Source organism: Galeopterus variegatus, unplaced genomic scaffold, assembly GCF_000696425.1.
Source record: "Galeopterus variegatus unplaced genomic scaffold, G_variegatus-3.0.2 Scaffold700, whole genome shotgun sequence".
NCBI lineage: Eukaryota > Metazoa > Chordata > Mammalia > Dermoptera > Cynocephalidae > Galeopterus > Galeopterus variegatus.
The window spans coordinates 200450-217875 of NW_007726811.1; the positions used below are offsets into that span (position 1 = coordinate 200450).

At 41.6% G+C, this 17426-nt stretch overlaps 1 protein-coding gene across 1 annotated transcript in view; it reads left to right on the top strand.

The window, feature by feature from the left end:
• Window positions 1-17426, top strand: part of IRF2 (interferon regulatory factor 2) — a 67219-nt gene that overhangs the window by 22664 nt on the left and 27129 nt on the right. Inside the window, exons 2-5 of the mRNA XM_008571537.1 lie at window positions 5129-5221; window positions 14206-14305; window positions 15042-15218; window positions 15537-15583. Coding sequence (XP_008569759.1) covers window positions 5129-5221; window positions 14206-14305; window positions 15042-15218; window positions 15537-15583 — 417 coding nt within the window. The remainder of the gene's footprint in view (window positions 1-5128; window positions 5222-14205; window positions 14306-15041; window positions 15219-15536; window positions 15584-17426) is intronic.

Here is a 17426-nt window from a genome sequence, read left to right on the forward strand (position 1 = left end):
GGGAAACCATTCATGTCACAAGAACCACAAAGAATAGCTTGCATTCTTTTTTGCGGTGGCCCTGGCACCAGTGATTTTTTTTTTTTTTTTTTTTTTTTTTGTGACCGGTAAGGGGATCGCAACCCTTGGCTTGGTGTCATCCACACCGCGCTCAGCCAGTGAGCGCACCGGCCATCCCTATATAGGATCTGAACCTGCGGCTTCCACGCTCCCAGCGCCGCTACGCTCCCAGCGCCGCTGCGCTCCCAGCGCCGCACTCACCCGAGTGAGCCACGAGGTCGGCCCACAGTGATATTCTAATTGCCCACCGTGTGCTGAATTGATTTATTACCAAGATGCCATGGTTTTGAAGCTGGTCCCAACCCAATCTCAAAGGTGTAATAATAGGTGATTTTTGCAAAGTGCCTTTTGTCAAGCTTGAGGGTAGATGCCTCAACTCTTACTTCCTTTGAAGCAGAGATTGCTTGTATTTTATAGGTTTATAGAATCATAACATTTTAGCATTGTCCTTTAAAAAACAATGCAGTGTACAAGAATAGAAGCTTATGGAAAAGATAAATCCACTTATGAGCCTTCGTTTTTAAAAAGGACTCATAGAATCATAGATAACCTCAGAAATCATCTTTTTGAAATGTCTCATTTTTCTGGATGATCAAAGTGTGAACCGTAAAGATGGATGACCAGCCCAAAGACATTCACCAGCAAGGGCAGAGTCAAGACTGGACACATGTGTCCTGATTTTCATGTGTTTTGGTTCTCTGAAGCAAAAATAGAATGTCCGTGTCCTCTCCACTTAATTACCTGCCTTTTTCAGCTTTGTTCAAGTTTCACATGGCCTGTGTGTTAGTGCCCGTGGGAGACTTGCTGTGCAGAAAGAAGACCCACGTGTCACCTTGAGTTTCAGTAATGGAACCTAGAAAATATCTATCTAGTAGGCATCTTTTCTCTTCAGTACATAGTCCTGTGACCCTCTATGCTTGTCATCACCAGCCTTTTAATCTCTGGAAATATAATCTGTTTTTAGTGTCCAACAAATGATCTGTTTCTGGTGCTAGGCTAGGTGCTAGGTGTAGAATTCTCCTTTTTATTTCTTTTATAGGAGTAAACAGTCATAAGAAATCTGTGTCAAATGGCAATCTTTTTGTTCTGTGTCACATGGTAAGACCACTGGTAATTCATTAGCTGTTCAGTGTGTGGGAGATGGGGCAAGGGTATGAAATCAAGTAAGAGAGAGAAAAACGCCTTCATGTAAATGGGTTAGCTTTTTATTGTGTATCATTGGGGATGTCCTAGCTATTAAAAAACAGAAACAAAAACAAATAACCAAACATGAAACCTGAAATAAGTGAAGCCCATTATGAGAGTTTTCTCTACTTTGACAAAATACTTAACTTTATTTGCTTTTCCTGAAAATCCACTTATAATTAGTAACAGTCCTGATCTAAAATTTTGAAATTTTTTTTTTACATGTTGGATTTCCATAGTATTTTGGCTAGGGAAGAGATAAAGTTTGAGGTTTGGCTGAGTGCATCCCTGCTTGAAAGGCATGTTATGTGAACAGGGGTGGACCAACAGATTGAAGGGGCAGTAAAACCTGACACTTAAACTCATGGAGGAGATCTACCAGCCAGAATGACTGCATTCTTCAGGAAGCCACAGAAGATCCAGGAAGTTCATAATTAAAAATTAAAGAGAATCTAGAGCCTCACTTCTCAGAGTGTAGTTCAAGGACCTAGGAGCTTGTTAGAAATATAGTATTACAGGGGCCGGCCCGGTGGTGCACTGCTACAGTGTGCCGCTTGGGAAGCACAGCGGCGCTCCCGCCGAGGGTTTGGATCCCACATACAGACCGGCCGCTCACTGGCTGAGCGAGGTGTGGGGGCAACACCGAGGGTTGCGATCCCGTTGCCGGTCCCGGTCCGGTACGGGCGCGACACTGAGGGTTGCGATCCGTTGCCGGTCACAAAAAAAGAGACAAAAAGGAAAAAAAAAAAAAAAAGAAATATAGTATTACAGGGGTTACCTAGAACTACTGAATTGAGATTCCTGTGCACATTGAAGTTGGTGATGCACTGGTCTAGAGTTCATAATCTGCTCTTATCTTTCCTACTGATAAAACTGACCTTATCATTCATTTGCTTAAATCCTTCAGTTTTCTCTTCAGTCGTAGGGTGTCAACCAAAATCCTAGGCATGGTTTTCCAGGCCCTGCAGGATTAGTCTGGTCTCTAGCATCCTCCCAGGTGCTGACTGCCTTCCAGCAGCTGATCCCCTTGCCTCAGGGCCTTTGCAATGTGTGCCTTCTGTATTAGTTTCTTAGGGCTGCCATAACAAAGTATCATAAACTATGTGGCTTCAAACTACAGAAATTTATTGTCACAGTTCTGGAGGCCAGAAGTGTGCAATCAAAGTGTCAGCAGGGCCATGTTCCCTCTGTGAAGGCTCTAGGGGAGGATCTTTTCTTTCCTCTTTCAGCTTCTGGTAGCTACAGGCATTCCTTGGCTTGTGGCAGCATCACTCCCATTTCTGCTTCTGTCTTCACAAGGCTGTCTTCCCTCTGTATCTGTCTTCACATGACATTGTGTCTTTGTCCACATTTTCCTCTTATAAGGATGTCAGATTCCTGCAAGCCCTTGGTCACAGAACTTTCGCCAACTGTTCAACATACGAGTATAATCTTGTTTATGAGTTTTCTGTTTAAGGACTCCTTATTGAATATTTACTATTGATTGATTAACCTTGAAGTCACAGCCAACAGCACTATAACTCATGCCTGAGTGAAGCTTACCTCATACATGTAATTTCTCCATGTCATAGCCTTCTTGTGCTTAGGAACACTACACAGCACCACTCTTGTGGGCCATTTTAAATAGCAAAATCACCAACAAAAAGCACAAGCATGTGAAAAGGGTTGCACTAAATAAACTGTAAAAAGGACCCTTATTTGCAGGAGGAGAGTGGAAATGAGACGGTAGAGTGTTGCCTTGTTCAACCTCGGCTGGGAATGTGTGCATCAGATGACTCCCATTTTTTGCCTTTCTCTGCTGGTGTGCAAATGACCACAAAAGCACCACGAGTATTGATTTGGGGTTACAAATAAATTTCAGTGAGTAGGCAAATTCACAAGTACAGAATCTGCAAATAATGCAGATCGACAGTGTCTCTCCACACAGGCTTTAGTTTTAAAAACAGAAAGCTTTTTGAAATTTTTCAGGTGGCCTTTTTTCTTCTTTTTTTACAAATGGGTTATTTTTGAAAAATATGGGAGGAAATATATTATTATGATCATGAATTGGAAGCGGGGCTACTTACACATGCCTCTCGTTTTTCTGTATTACTAAGTGTAGGCACAGCAGCAGTGCTAGGGGCCCGCAGCAGCTCTGCGTGTCATGTGGTCCCCTCCGCAGAGCCAGCGTCTGTTGCTCTCTGCTCGTAACTACTGTAACTACCCTACTTCTGCTCTTCCTCTGTTTTCTTTACTGCTCTGGATTCAGCTGTCCCCACTCTATGTCTTGAGATCTTCTTCAAAGGGAGGATCTGGCTGGGTCGGTGGTCACCATCCTCTTGGTCTCACCGGGTGCAATCTTCTGTGTACAACTTTTTCCAGCAATCCCAGAGCTCTTCTGTAACTCCTTGTTGTCTTCGTGTGGCATAGTAATTTCCTTCTTTCCTGTGTCCTCTTAGACTGGGGATTCCTAGACGGCAGGGAATGTCTTATCTTTTCCAGTTCCTGGAGCTCCATTCTCAATACATGATCTTCGAATGGGTGGATGAATGATTGAAGGGAACTGCTTGAGATGCACTAAAAACAGCTGTATTTGGGGCTCCGCATGGCTGTTCCATGTCTTTTTAGAATGTCCCTAAGATTCCTGTTTCTATCTCAAAGAATGGTGGCCTGGAGCCTCCAGTTAAGTGGATTATCTTTTGTCTTTTTCCGTGTCCGGCAAGGGATCGCAACCCTCGGTGTTGCTCCCGCGCCTCGCTCAGCCAGTGAGCGGGAACCGGTCTGTATGTGGGATCCGAACCCTCGGGCGGGAGCGCCGCCATGCTTCCCAAGCGGCGCACTTATCCAGTGCGCCACCGGGCCGGCCCCAGTTAAGTGGATTATAATGTCACACTGTCCATGAAGTCCTGTAGAATGGAGGCTTGAATTGTCATCGTCTTTGCTTTCGGATCTCACATTAAATGTTAACAGGGTGAAAATGAGTGGTAGGCAGTTTGGAAGATACTTTGTTAGTGATTCTACTTGGGATATGTTTTGGTGGACAAGGGAAAGACTATTTTAGCAAGGAATCTGGAAGGAGCGGGGAGAGGTACTGTGTGGGCTGGTGGAGGAAAGGTGTTCAGACCATGAAATAATTTCAAATGGAAAGTAAAGAGAAAAGGGATGATGTCAGATCAGGGGGCAGCTGGTACTGCGGAAAGATGCTTGAGGGCATGAGTAAGACATTGCATTAGGGAGAAGCAAAATCAAAGGTGGAGCCCGAACAAGATGCCGGTGAGCTCTGGAAGTAGGTAGAATAAGTCAGGCAGGAACCGTTAGTTGGTGACAGACTTTGCGGGAACCAAATTAATTGATTCCTTTAGAGTTTTAAGTGCCAATATTGGGGTTTCAAAGCATTTCTATAACCCAGTTGCCCAACAGGAATGAATTGGTTGTCATAACTTGATCCCACAGCAACTGTTTTGCTCTCTCTGCCCTTGGCTCTTGGGAAGACAGTACCCAAAGTTACTGTAAAATACTGGTCCTCTGAATGCCTGATACCTTGAAGGTTTCTGCTGTAAACACAGCCAGCATGGGAAGAGGGTAGAGCCCAGCTTTAGCAAAGTCACTTGGAGGTGTCTGTGCCCTCTAGCTAGCTGGATTTCTGCCAGTCGACAAGACCCTCTCAGTGGAGAGCTGGCTCAGGGAATGGCAGGCTGGGGCCATTCCATTATTCCCCTGAGACATTCCTCAGCGATGAATAGGATGGATAAGCAGGGACAGGTGGCTCTAGGACAAAGCCCCTGGATACACTTTCCTAGCCCCCAACGCCGAGAAAGGGGAAGATAGAAAAGGGTCAGGCAAGGGTACAGACACAACAGTCGGTAGCAGAAATACCTAATGTTGTGTTTCTCTTCTGCAAAAGGGCACCATGCCGGTGGAAAGGATGCGAATGCGCCCGTGGCTGGAGGAACAGATAAATTCAAATACAATACCAGGGCTAAAGTGGCTTAACAAGGTAAGCGCATCAAGGTGTGTGTGTGTGTGTGTGTGTGTGTGTGTGTGTGAGAGAGAGAGAGAGAGAGAGAGAGTAAAGGTTTTAACAACAAATTCAATTTATTTAAAAGATGTAGGGCTATTCAGATATTCTATTCCTTCTTGTGTAGTGATAAATTGTATGTTTCTAGGAATTTGTTCATTTAATTTGTCATATTTTGGCATATAGTAATTTAAAATGTATCATTTTTATTTCAAGAATAACATATATACATTACATGTATATATGAAAATGAACATGTTCTAATTTACAGCTTGATGAGTTTTCACTAACTAAACACACCTATGTAAACATCGCCAAGATCAAGAAAAAGAACATTAATAGCACCCTAAGCCCACAGATTAGACATAACTACTACTGTTGTATACAGTTGATGTTTGTTTAGATTAACTCACAAGTTGATCCTTGCTGAAAGCATACCCATGTGGACTGCCAAAAGTAAAATTGTTCTTTGTGTTCAACATCTTATACTCATTCATTACAAAAATGAATCAAACAAAAAAAGATCATAAATCAATCATCAGGTTTTTATATCAAAAAGACTTTTATAATCTTCTCAGACCGTAGCATCCAGCTTGAGTTCCTAGTTTCAACTCATCCTTGGTGTTTTGCATGACTGTTTATGGGAGGCTCCTTGCTGTGTTTTACTTTAATGCTGCTTACCCTCTTCCTTCTCCAAATTTCTTTCTCGCTTCTCTTGGCTTTCTAGGATTAGAGGACATGGAAGCTCCAGGGTTTTATATGGGAATGGGGCATATTGGTTTTCCTTTCAATGTTTTCTATTTAAAGAAAACTGTCGACTTTGTCTTTTAAAAAATGTCTTCTCTTTATCTTTACCCTGAAACTTTCTTTGTGTGCCTACCTGTCTTGCAACAACTTATCATTTATACCCCCCTGCATGCCTCCCCTCCCCCACAGGAGGCCCAAGGGAGAAGTTTCTCTCCTGCTACCAATTCTTCTGAGCAAATGTCTTTTTCTTCTTCTCCACCTCCCTCCTCTTTTCTTTTTTGGTCCTAAGGACATGATGAATAATTTAGCTGGTCAGGCTTTATCACTGTATCAGGTGCAAGAGCTTAGAGCCAGATTGCAGATCGTGGCCTGCTCCTAACAACTGAACAGGATATTGCAGCATTTTTTTTTTTTTAAGTAATATCACTCCTGGCTTTATTTTATCTTCTCAGATATCTCTGAAATCTTGCTGCTTTTTGTTCTTTCTCCTCATCCACTTATTTTTAATTGAATGTGACTGTATTTGAATGTATCCATTTAAGTGAGTCCTTTCTGAAACAAGATGGGATACGAAGTGAACAGATATGAACAAACCATATGCTTATTTCATGTGGTCTGTTGCATATCTTAAAGTCTTATGGCAAACAATATGTTTTTCTAGGCTTGCTATATCTATAGTGCTTTAGATTTAGATATGTAATTAGTCTTTTCCAAACAAACAAGAAATCGGATTGCTCCTTTCCTACTCAGTTAGCAGGGGTACATGTGGAGGTAAGAAAGAGCAGATGATAGTAAGGGGGAGTTGAAGAGACATAGATAATAAATAATAATAATAATTATTATTATAATAAGAGCTAATGCTTATTAAGTGCTTACTGTGTGCCAGGTACTCTTCTAACCAAGGTACATGCATTAACTCACATGATCCCTACTATGAGGTAGATACTGTTACTATTTTCCATTTTACAGACAAGGAAACTGAGGCACAGAGAAGTTAAATAAGAGCTAATGCTTATTAAGTGCTTACTGTGTGCCAGGTACTCTTCTAACCAAGGTACATGCATTAACTCACATGATCCCTACTATAAGGTAGATACTGTTACTATTTTCCATTTTACAGACAAGGAAACTGAGGCACAGAGAAGTTAAGTAGGATTCTATTTTGAAAAACAAGATAACATGACCTGTTTTGACTTAGAGTGTGAGATTAAAGCAAATGTTCCTGGATTCTGAAGAGAAGTAAATTGTCTGTTTTTCTTTTTTTAAAACGCATCCACCGATTTTGGTTGGCTTGCTGCAATGGAGAACATACAGTGTCATTATGTCTCTTGTATCGAGTGGGCAGTTAATATGCTGCAACCAGTTGTCTTCTGCAGTAGGTTGAATTATGGTCCCCGCAAAAGATATGTCCACATCCTAAACCCTGGAACCTGTGGAACGTTACCTTATTTGGAAAAAGGGTTTTTTCAGACACAGGTAAGTACGTCAACATGAGATCATCCTGGATTACCTGGCTGGACCCTAAATCCATGAAGTGTTTTAATAAGAGACAGAAGAGGAGAAGACACACGCAGAGAAGAAGGCTATGTGAAGACCGAGGCAGAGATTGCAGCGATGCTGCTGCAGGCCAAGAACTCCTAGAGCCAGAAGCTGGAAGAGGCAAGGAAGGGATCTCCTGGAGAGCATTTGAAAGGAATGCAGCCCTGCCGACACCTTGATTTTGGATTTCTGGCCTCCAGAACTGTGATAGAGTAAATTTCTTCCGTAAGCCGCCCAGTTTGTGGTGATTTGTTACAACAGCCCTAGGCACCCTCTGAAGGCTGCTTCCTTACTGGACCCTCCATGGAGATGCCTTTTCTTCCATCCACTTGTCTGTGTTGTTCTGATATCAGGCCAGAAGGCAAATGGATTTGTCTTTGTGCAACTAACACTTAGTCCCCCTCAGGTGGCCCCTGCCTGCTGAGCTTCCCTCATCTGGCTCTTGGCTTGGAGTCCTCTTCCTGAGGCAGAGAGGGAAAGGAGACGTCTCTGCCATCTTGCCAGGCTCCTCCGCTAGAGCTGGAAAGGAGAGCATGCCTCCTCTCAGGACAGCGCTGGCACGGGAGTCCGTGGGCTGCATCGTGGCCTGAGGGGTCCTGTCAGGCAGGCATCCTACTGGGGCCTGGCCAGAGGGGGCATGTGGCCGTGTTTGTGGGCAGTGCTGGCCCTGTCGTTGCAGGCCTCGTACGGGGTCAGGGTCTTTTCCGTACATACCTACACTCCCACAGGGCATCTTTTTTATAGGTTTCTGCTAACTCAAGCCTGTTGGCACTCATCTTGCCCCATAAACGACTTCACCAAGAGCCTAAGGTTGTTTCCTTCCCATTCACAAGCATTCCGCCTAAGAATCCCTGCTTGTATTTTGAGTAGTTTGAGGTCATTCCAAAATCGCTTCTCCCACTGAAGACTGTTTTAACTCTTAGGAAACAGACACTGTGCACGGGCTTTTGAGATTCACTTACGCCTCATCTGGCATTTGGAAGGTGCTCGTGTTTGCGGTGAGGTGCTCCAGGCTGGGAGTCCCGTGTACAGGTGCCATGCCTGCCTTGTCACTGTCTGCTCAGTGGCAGGCCCTGTGTAAAGAGGAGGCACTCTAAGGTCATTCTATGTGTACATGAATGAATGTTGTGTACTTGAAGAAGAGCAGCACTGGTGGCTGTGTTTTTGTTCTGTTAAGGTAGACTTGGGAACACTGGTTTGGCAGTTGTCACCTGTCTCTCTCACATGGAGAGTCCATTCAACCCAGTACATTCTTAGTAAGAGATAAATAGGTAGTTAATTAGTGCCTTAAATTTGTTCCCATCTCCTGCTTCTAATAAATTTGAAGGAGGGTGGTAATGAAATGGGAGGAATCCAAAGGAACAGTGAGGAAGTTTGACAAAGCAGCATTTATTACTAGTTCATGAGTGGGGCCTTGGCTTGGGCCATTTGCTTTTTATTATGAGTATTTGCAAATGTAAATAGTATGTTTAAATAGTCTAATGGCTAGAAAGAATAGAACAGCAAATTCCCATATGCCTATATCTAGATTTGTTAGCATTTTGTTTTATCTTTGCATGTGTGTGTGCATGTGTGCATGTGATGTGTTAAAGCAACTCCCTGACAGTGTACATGTGTAAGACTTAAGGACATTTTCTTATATATCCACAACGTCGTTATCAATTGGACAAAATTAATAGTAAATTTTTTAGTATCATTAATACCCCATTCATGTTCAGAATGCCTTGAGTATTCCTCAAATATCGTTTTATAGTTGATTTGTTCACATCAGAATCCAAAGAAAGTCCACAGGTTGTGTTTGTTTTTTGTGACTCTGCGTCTCTCCTGATCGTAACAGTTATTACTCCTTTTTTTTCCTTCTTGGCATTGACTTGTTGAAGAGACCATTGTAGTTCTGGATTGGTTCAAATGCTAGCTTGTGGTTTCCCTGGGCCATTTCTTGAGGAAGGAAAGAGGTGGCCACATCCAGGTTTATTGTTTCTCTTATAGCTCTTCGGGATTCCCGCTCTGGTTACTGATGTTTTCTGTTTCATATTGGAGATCCACCTGGATCCACGCACCAAGGCCATTCCTCAAGCACAAGGATCACCTGTTCTAGACCTTTCCCTTTTCTTCACTTTGAATGCAGGCTTGTATTTGTGTAACCATCAGGCTGTCTCTGAACGGGGTAGGGAATCCAAACAAAAATAGCAAACTAGTTGGAATGTCTTATAAATATCGGGGGAAAGAAGAGGCGGAGGGAGATAACATAACTAGTTTCCACGTGGGGCCAAGGTATGTTTGTTCTGCTTTGCTCCAGATGATCTTAAATGCTTTTCTGGACTCAAGCCACACTCATCTCTTCTGCCCTCAAAGGGCAGGGTTCCGTATGTATGTCTCCATGAGTGGGCTCTGGTACAGGCAGTTCTTCCATACACAGTGTGTACAGCTACTGCATGGGCCGGACTGGCCACCTGGGAATTCTGAGCCACCTGGGACTTACCGATGTGACGGTGTTTACACAGACACATAGCAACACCATCACTCTCCAGTAGAACCCAGTGATCGAGGACCCGAATGTTTACTCCTCAGCATCTCCTTCGGTTTTTAAATGAATCTTACCTTTTACCTTTCAATATGGTCTTTAAGAAAAAAAAAGTTATCTGTGATATGATTTTAAAGGTATCTGTGTTACATTTATTAGTGGTTTCTTTTTTCTGCAATATAAAAAGCTAGTTAAAAGTTACATGTAGTTTTTAAACAATTGACCATTTTAACTGTTTTATGTACAATTTAGTACGTTCACAATGTTGTGCAACAGTCACCACTATCTAGTTCCAGAACAGTTTTATCCACCAAGGGGAAACACTGTACCCATTGAATAGTCGCTTCCCATTTTTCTCTCCCCTAGCTAATGGCAACCACTAATCTGCTTTCTGTCTCTGTAGATTTGCCTTTTCTGGATATTTCATATAAACAGAATCATTCAATGTGTGGCCTTTTGTTTCTGGCTTCTTTTACTTAGGGTAATGTTTTCAAAGTTCATTCGTGTGGTAGCAAGTGTCAGTACTTCATTCCTTTTTTTGTGGCTGAATAATATTCCACTGTATGGAAATACTGTATTTTGTTTATCCGATTATCAGCTGATGGATATTTGGATTGTTTCCATCTTTTGACTTTTGTGAGTAGTGCTGCTATGAACATTCATGTATCAGTTTTTGTTTGAACACCTATTTGCAGTTCTTTGAGTATATACCCAGGAGTGAAATTACTGGGTCATCTGATAATTCTGTGCTTTTTTCTTTTTTTTAATTGAATCATAATTGATTATACATATTTTTGGGGTTCAATGTTGATGTATGTTGATCAAATCAATATTATTAGCATATACATTATTATAAATCATACTTATTCTTTATGCCCCTTATCCAGTCTTTCCCCATCCCCCTCCACCCCCCACCTCTGATAACCCTAAATTTCTTGTCTCCTGAAAGAGTAACGATTACTTTTGATTTGTTGCCTAGATGTTCTGTCCTGTGCTGAGAGGGGTGTGTTCAGGTCCCCCACTGTTATCATAGAGCAGATGCTTCTTCTGTCACTCTGGAATGGGCTTTGTGGAGAGAAATGCCCTCTTCTTTTCTTTGGTCTCTGCTGGTGACTGTCCTTGTGTCAGTGCACTTGAGTGGCTGGCGTCATCTGCATGGTGGTTGTGGCATCTAGCTGCTTTTGTGGCAGTCGTGGCTATTGTGGTGGCTGTGGTGGCCGCCCACATAGAAGCGGTGTTTTTGGCATGTTCCTTGCCTGGTTGCAGGAGGAGGGATTGGTCCATGACTCCAGACCCCAGGACCCCAGATGGGCCCCAGGGCAGTGTTGTGCTTAACTTTTTTTTTATTTTCTTTTTGTCTTTTTCCGTGTCCGGCAACGGATCGCAACCCTCAGTGTCGCCCCCGTACCGGACCGGGACCAGCAACGGGATCGCAACCCTCGGCGTTGCTCCCGCGCCCCACTCAGCCAGTGAGCGGCAACCGGTCTGTATGTGGGATCCGAACCCTCGGCGGGAGCGCCGCCGCGCTTCCCAAGCAGCGCACTACAGCAGTGCGCCACCGGGCCGGCCTGTGCTTAACTTTTTGAGATTGGCCTGGCCAAACTGTTTTCCCCTGCAATTGCACCATTTTACATTCCCTCCAGTGGTGTCTGAGGGTTCCTGGTTTCTGCACGTCCTCACCAACACCAATATATATATATTATTATTATTTTTTTAATTTCAGCCATCCTAGTGGGTGTGAGGTGTTATCTTGTTGTTTTGATTTGTATTTCCTCAGTGATTAGTGATGTTGAGCATCTTTTCATGTACTTATGGTCAGTTTTATATCTTTTTTTGGAGAAAGATCTATTCGGGTCCTTTGCCCATTTCAAGAGGATTCACAGTGGACGTTGCTGAGTGTAGTCATTGCTTTTGTGGTTTCGTGATTTTCACACAGTTTTGTGAGACTAAGTTTGTGTTTGTGTGTGTGTGTGTGTGTGCACGCGCACTTGTGTGTGCGCGCACATGTGTGTGTGCAAATGCTTAAAAAGATCTACCTTATTTGGATCAACTTTGTGTCCTGCAAGGTGGATTTCAGATTGGGTCCACGCGCGCTTGTGTGTGCACGCACATGTGTGTGTGCAAATGCCTAAAAAGATCTACCTTATTTGGATCAACTTTGTGTCCTGCAAGGTGGATTTCAGATTGGGTCACCCCAGAACTCCCTTGACCTAGAAAAAAGTACAACAGCAAACTTTTTTTTTTGTTGAAACATAGTTGATTGTATATACCTGTGGGGTACAGAGTTGAATATCAGTACCTGTGTGCAATATGTGATGCTCACATCAGGATAATTAGTATATTCACCATTATGCAATGTAATCGTTTTTCATGGCCCTTCACCAGTTCCTCTCTTACTTCCCGCCTCCCTTTCCCACCTCTGGTAACTTCAGTTCTACAACAGCAAACTCTTAAGGGTCTGTATTTTTAAGCATAAAGCTTTAGATTCTGGGTGTGCACTTTGGAAAAATCCTTTCACTGAAATCATTTCTTTTTCATTTTTATTCATTTTCATGTGACTATCAAAAGACTGCTTTCAGTGATTTTGCTCTCTGATTTTCATCTACAGTGAAAAATAAAATTTCACTCAGCACTTTTCTGATCAAGTGCCCTTTTGAAAATGGTTAACCTGAAACCCCACTGTCTCTGTGGATGATACAGAATGAACAATAAGTTTATGAAAAAGTCTCTCACTTCCTTCAGTTCTTCTTTGTTAACTGACTTCCTAAAATATGATAGGATTTTCCCTTTTAACAGTTTTTGGGAAACTCTCCAGTGTTCTGAAATATTTTTAGTTCTAACTTTGTATTTGGTTCTGTGAAGAGGTTCCGAGTCCCTTCTGGGACAGTGGGACCCTGTCTCTAGTTCACTGTGTGAGACAACCGTGGCGGAAAGTCCTTATTGACATTTCCTTTCCTTCCCCACCTTATAGTGCAGGGATCCCCATACGAAGCAATTATCAGAACTACCTTGAGAGCTTTAAAAAATAGTTTCCTGGGATTTAATCTCTATGGAATCCAAGTCAACAGGTCTGTCATAGGATGGGGAATCTTCCACATCTAAAAGCTGGGAGACAATATGTGTGGTGATTAAGTAATTGAATATGGGATCACATGACCTCAGTTTTGAACTCAGATACTTATTACCCTAAGTTCCTGGGCTAAATGATTTAATTCTGTTCCTCAGTTCCCTCAGCTGTTAAATGGAAATTATAACATGGCTCATTAGGTTGTTGCAAGAAACAAAACTGAGCCCCAGGTACCCACCTGTGTAGTGTAGTGAATATACAGTGTCACAGGGACCTTCGTAATAGCTGGTACTGTCAGAAGAGCTGGGTTTCACATATGTAGTTTTACTATGAGGATGACTTTGTTTCTAAAGCATTAGTTTCTAATCATGGGTTTAACGGGGTCTACTGAGCAATTTTGAGTTACCTCTTAGGCTGTAAGAGAGAGAGAAAGGTAGTCTGATACAAACATTGAACTGAGGAAATTTTCTCTAGAAAATGAGTGTCATCTTGTAATCTACACATCTTTGTACTTTTTGCTATTTCACGCAGGGCAGTAGACGCATAGGGATTAGAGCATTAGAAAAAGTCTTCTGTTTCTGTTGGATACACAAGCACACAGAGATGCTTGGTCTCTGTGACAATGGCCTCAGATACACCAACATGACTTTTGCAGCATAAAGTAGTGTTATTTTAGAAAGTTGCCTAATTTTTTATTTCCCTAAGGCAGCTGAAATCACTATTTACCAAATGATGGAAATAAATAAGAATAAGCATCAGAAGTTTCAGTCGGTAGCCAGTTACCTGTGGCCCTATAAAAGAGAAGACGGGCAATAGTGGAACACACTGGCATACCCAAATCATCACCTTTGACCTTGGAACACATTTCTGCTCTGCTGGACTCTGCAAGACTGGATCTCACCCAGAGTGGACAGTGAAGATTTGGGACCCAGTGGGGAAGTGGGTTTGGTTTATGGTAGATTTTACTGTAGAAATGCCACCAACTCAGTGATGCTTAGTGGGGAATCTTTCTAGCTAGAAGAATCCTCTGCAATGGTGGGCCAAAACCCATGAATGCAGTTCCTGTTTACTTTTTTTTTTTTCCAGGAAAAGAAGATTTTTCAGATCCCTTGGATGCATGCAGCTAGACATGGGTGGGATGTGGAAAAAGACGCACCACTCTTTAGAAACTGGGCAATCCATACAGGTATTAAAACTCCCCCCATCATTTCTGGAGGTGGGCGCTATCGTTTATTATTGTTTTCATTACGTATGTAAAATGTCCTGGCTTATGGCCTCATGAAGATAGCTCTGAAAAATCTGTGACTTGTCCTCAAGCTGCATCACTCAGAAGTAATATTCCACACCTCCCATGGAGTCTTAGACCTTAAGTTTTCTGTAAACGTGGTAGTCTCATAACTTCCCTGGGTGTTACAAGGGGAATAAACTCATTTGTTCTGGATCTATAAACTTGGGTTGAGTTGATCTCCCCAAAAGTAGTCAGGATTATATTTATTTATTACATGATTGAAGTAGGGAGCTATTTACAGGGATGAACTTTTTACTTAATGTTTGAGAGTCACATGAGAAAGAGGTACTCAGGTTACTTCTGTTGTTGGGCTGCCAGCCTTGCAGTCGGCTGGATTACTTAACATTGATTCTCCATTCTTCAACCATTATGCTTTTTTCTCAAGCTGTTTGGTAGAACCAGGGTGACCAGCTTCTCCCAGTGTCTGTAACTGTCCAGGTTTTAAAAATAAAATTCCTGCATCTCAAGAATCTTTTCAGTCCCAGGCAAGCCAGGACAGTTGATCACTGTAGGTGCAGCCTGGAATGAAAAGGTTTCTTTGTGCTACCTGGCTGGCAATACCGTGTTTTGAGAAATTTTTTACTCTGTATCTAATTTTTTCTCTCTTTTTCTAAACCTTTCACTATTTTGTTAGGAAAGCATCAACCAGGAGTGGATAAACCCGATCCCAAAACATGGAAGGCGAATTTTAGGTGTGCCATGAACTCCTTGCCTGATATTGAAGAAGTTAAGGACAAAAGTATAAAGAAAGGAAACAATGCCTTCAGAGTGTACCGGATGTTGCCCTTATCTGAACGGCCTTCCAAGAAAGGTAGAAGTGTTTACTGATTAAAAAAATGATTACTCCGTTTATGTCATAGTACCGTTGTGATTTTTTTATTTCTACATCTGTAGTCACTTCAAAGGTAGAACACCTGTTCATACTGTAGTTGATCTTTCTGCCCGTACCTAGCTTGGAATAAAGACTTTCAAGTCACTGAAGGCAATAAAGGATACATTTGGAATTTTGACCATGTACGGATTAAAGGAACAAGTTCACTGAGATTTTCTGAAAGAATTTAATTTAGGGGAATCTAAAAGAGAAACATCCTTCATGAATTAATCCAGAACTACTTTTTTGTTGCCACAGGAAAGAAACCAAAGACAGAAAAGGAAGACAGAGTTAAACACATCAAGGTAATCTTTGGTTGTTCAGAGAGAAAGCCAGAGTTGTGACGATATTAATGATTCATATTCTGTGTTCATAAAAACAAGTAATATGACCTCTGCAGTGTGTTTAATCTCTCTTCTTTTGCTATTGTGTTTTGTGTGCTTTCCAAGTCTCCTCTTTGGCAGGTACCCACTTGCAGACACAGGTACACATATACCCACTTAATCCAGTTTCACTGAGAAATTTATGAAGTCACAAATTCACACTGAGCTTGACAGTCTGAAGCCTCCGTCTGGTCACCACAACTATTGCCAGTTGGTCACTTAGTTCTAGCCAAGCTCCAGGAACCAGCTTATGTCTGATACTATTAAGTATATTTTCAGGCTATTAGATATATTTTAAGATATATAAAATATTATGTACTTCTATTAAAATGTATGAACTATATTTTATATATATCCTATCACAGGCCATTAAGTTGGGGACACAGCAGTCAACTCAAGCACTCTATTAGTGTGGTTCCTAATAGTTTTTTCCTACTCCACTATATAGAAGCATCTCATAACTCCCAAGGGTTTTGCATAGGGATGTGTCTGTGTGTGTGAGTTTTTCAGTAGACTGTGTAGTCTGAACTCCCCTGCAGTTTAAGGATCTTTGTGCATAGATTGGGTAGCCATTGTTAAATAGTGAGAGAAGAGCCAGATATCCCATGCAAAATTAGGACGACCTTCAGTTGCTAAGCAGAGAGCAGGCACTGCCTACTGTCACAGACCCATAGACCATCAGAGAGATTACCTATTTACTGGGCCCCACTGGCAGATGAAGAAACTGAGGCTCAAGAGGGTTGAGTGACAAACAACCAAGGTCACGTGATTATTTAGAACTGAACTTGAAAGAGATGTTAAGCATTCTGATTTATCTAGAATAAAATGTTGGGGGGGCGGGGGCGGGAAACAAAACTGTCCAGACAGCACAATGTTTATAAACAAGCCAGTAAGTTGAAGTGGCTGAAAAAAAAACCGAAATAATTTACTTCAGATGTAAAGTTAGACTTGTAAAGGTAGTCAGATTTTGAGGGAAATTTTTAAAGTTGCAGAGATATTTAGTTACATAATGGAAAATAAATATTTTAGGTGGAGTGTTTTAGCAGTGATGCTTCCAGTTTCACTTTCAATATTTTTAGTTTGTTACTTAGTTTAAATACAGCATAGTATTATGCTTTTATTTTAACTTTTTGTTGTGGAAAAATTTTATATGCATAGAAAGGAAACAGATGAGTAAAATTTACCCTGTCCAATTACATCAGTCCAATTTCAACATTAATCAACTCCTGGCCAGTTTTGTTTCATTATCTCCACCTGCCTCCGGACCTCCACTATGAAATCACAGGTATTCAACAATTTTTGACTTACAAAAACAATTTCTTATGGTACAGCTTAATATGTTGAAATAAATTCCAAACATCATATCATTTTTGGCATAAATATTTTAGTATATATCTTTAAAAGAAAAGTGTCTTTAAAAATACCACTATTATTGGACCTGAGAAAATTAACAGTAATTCCTTGATATCACCAAATATCCAGCCAGTGTTCAGGTTTCCAGTTGTGTCATCAGTGTTATAACTTTTGCACAGTACTTTCTTTACTTGAATTAAGATCCATGTAAGATCCATGTGATTTTTGGATATGTCTCTTAAGGTATTTTTTTTTAATTTTTGATCTGTAAGGTTTCCCTACATCACTTTTTAAAAAAATTTATTTTTTTCTTGCAGTTGAATAAACCTAGTTGTTAGCTGTATCAAGTTCCCCACAGTTTGGATTTTTTAAGACATACACTTTGATTAGTGTATTTTAGTTGGAAAAGTAC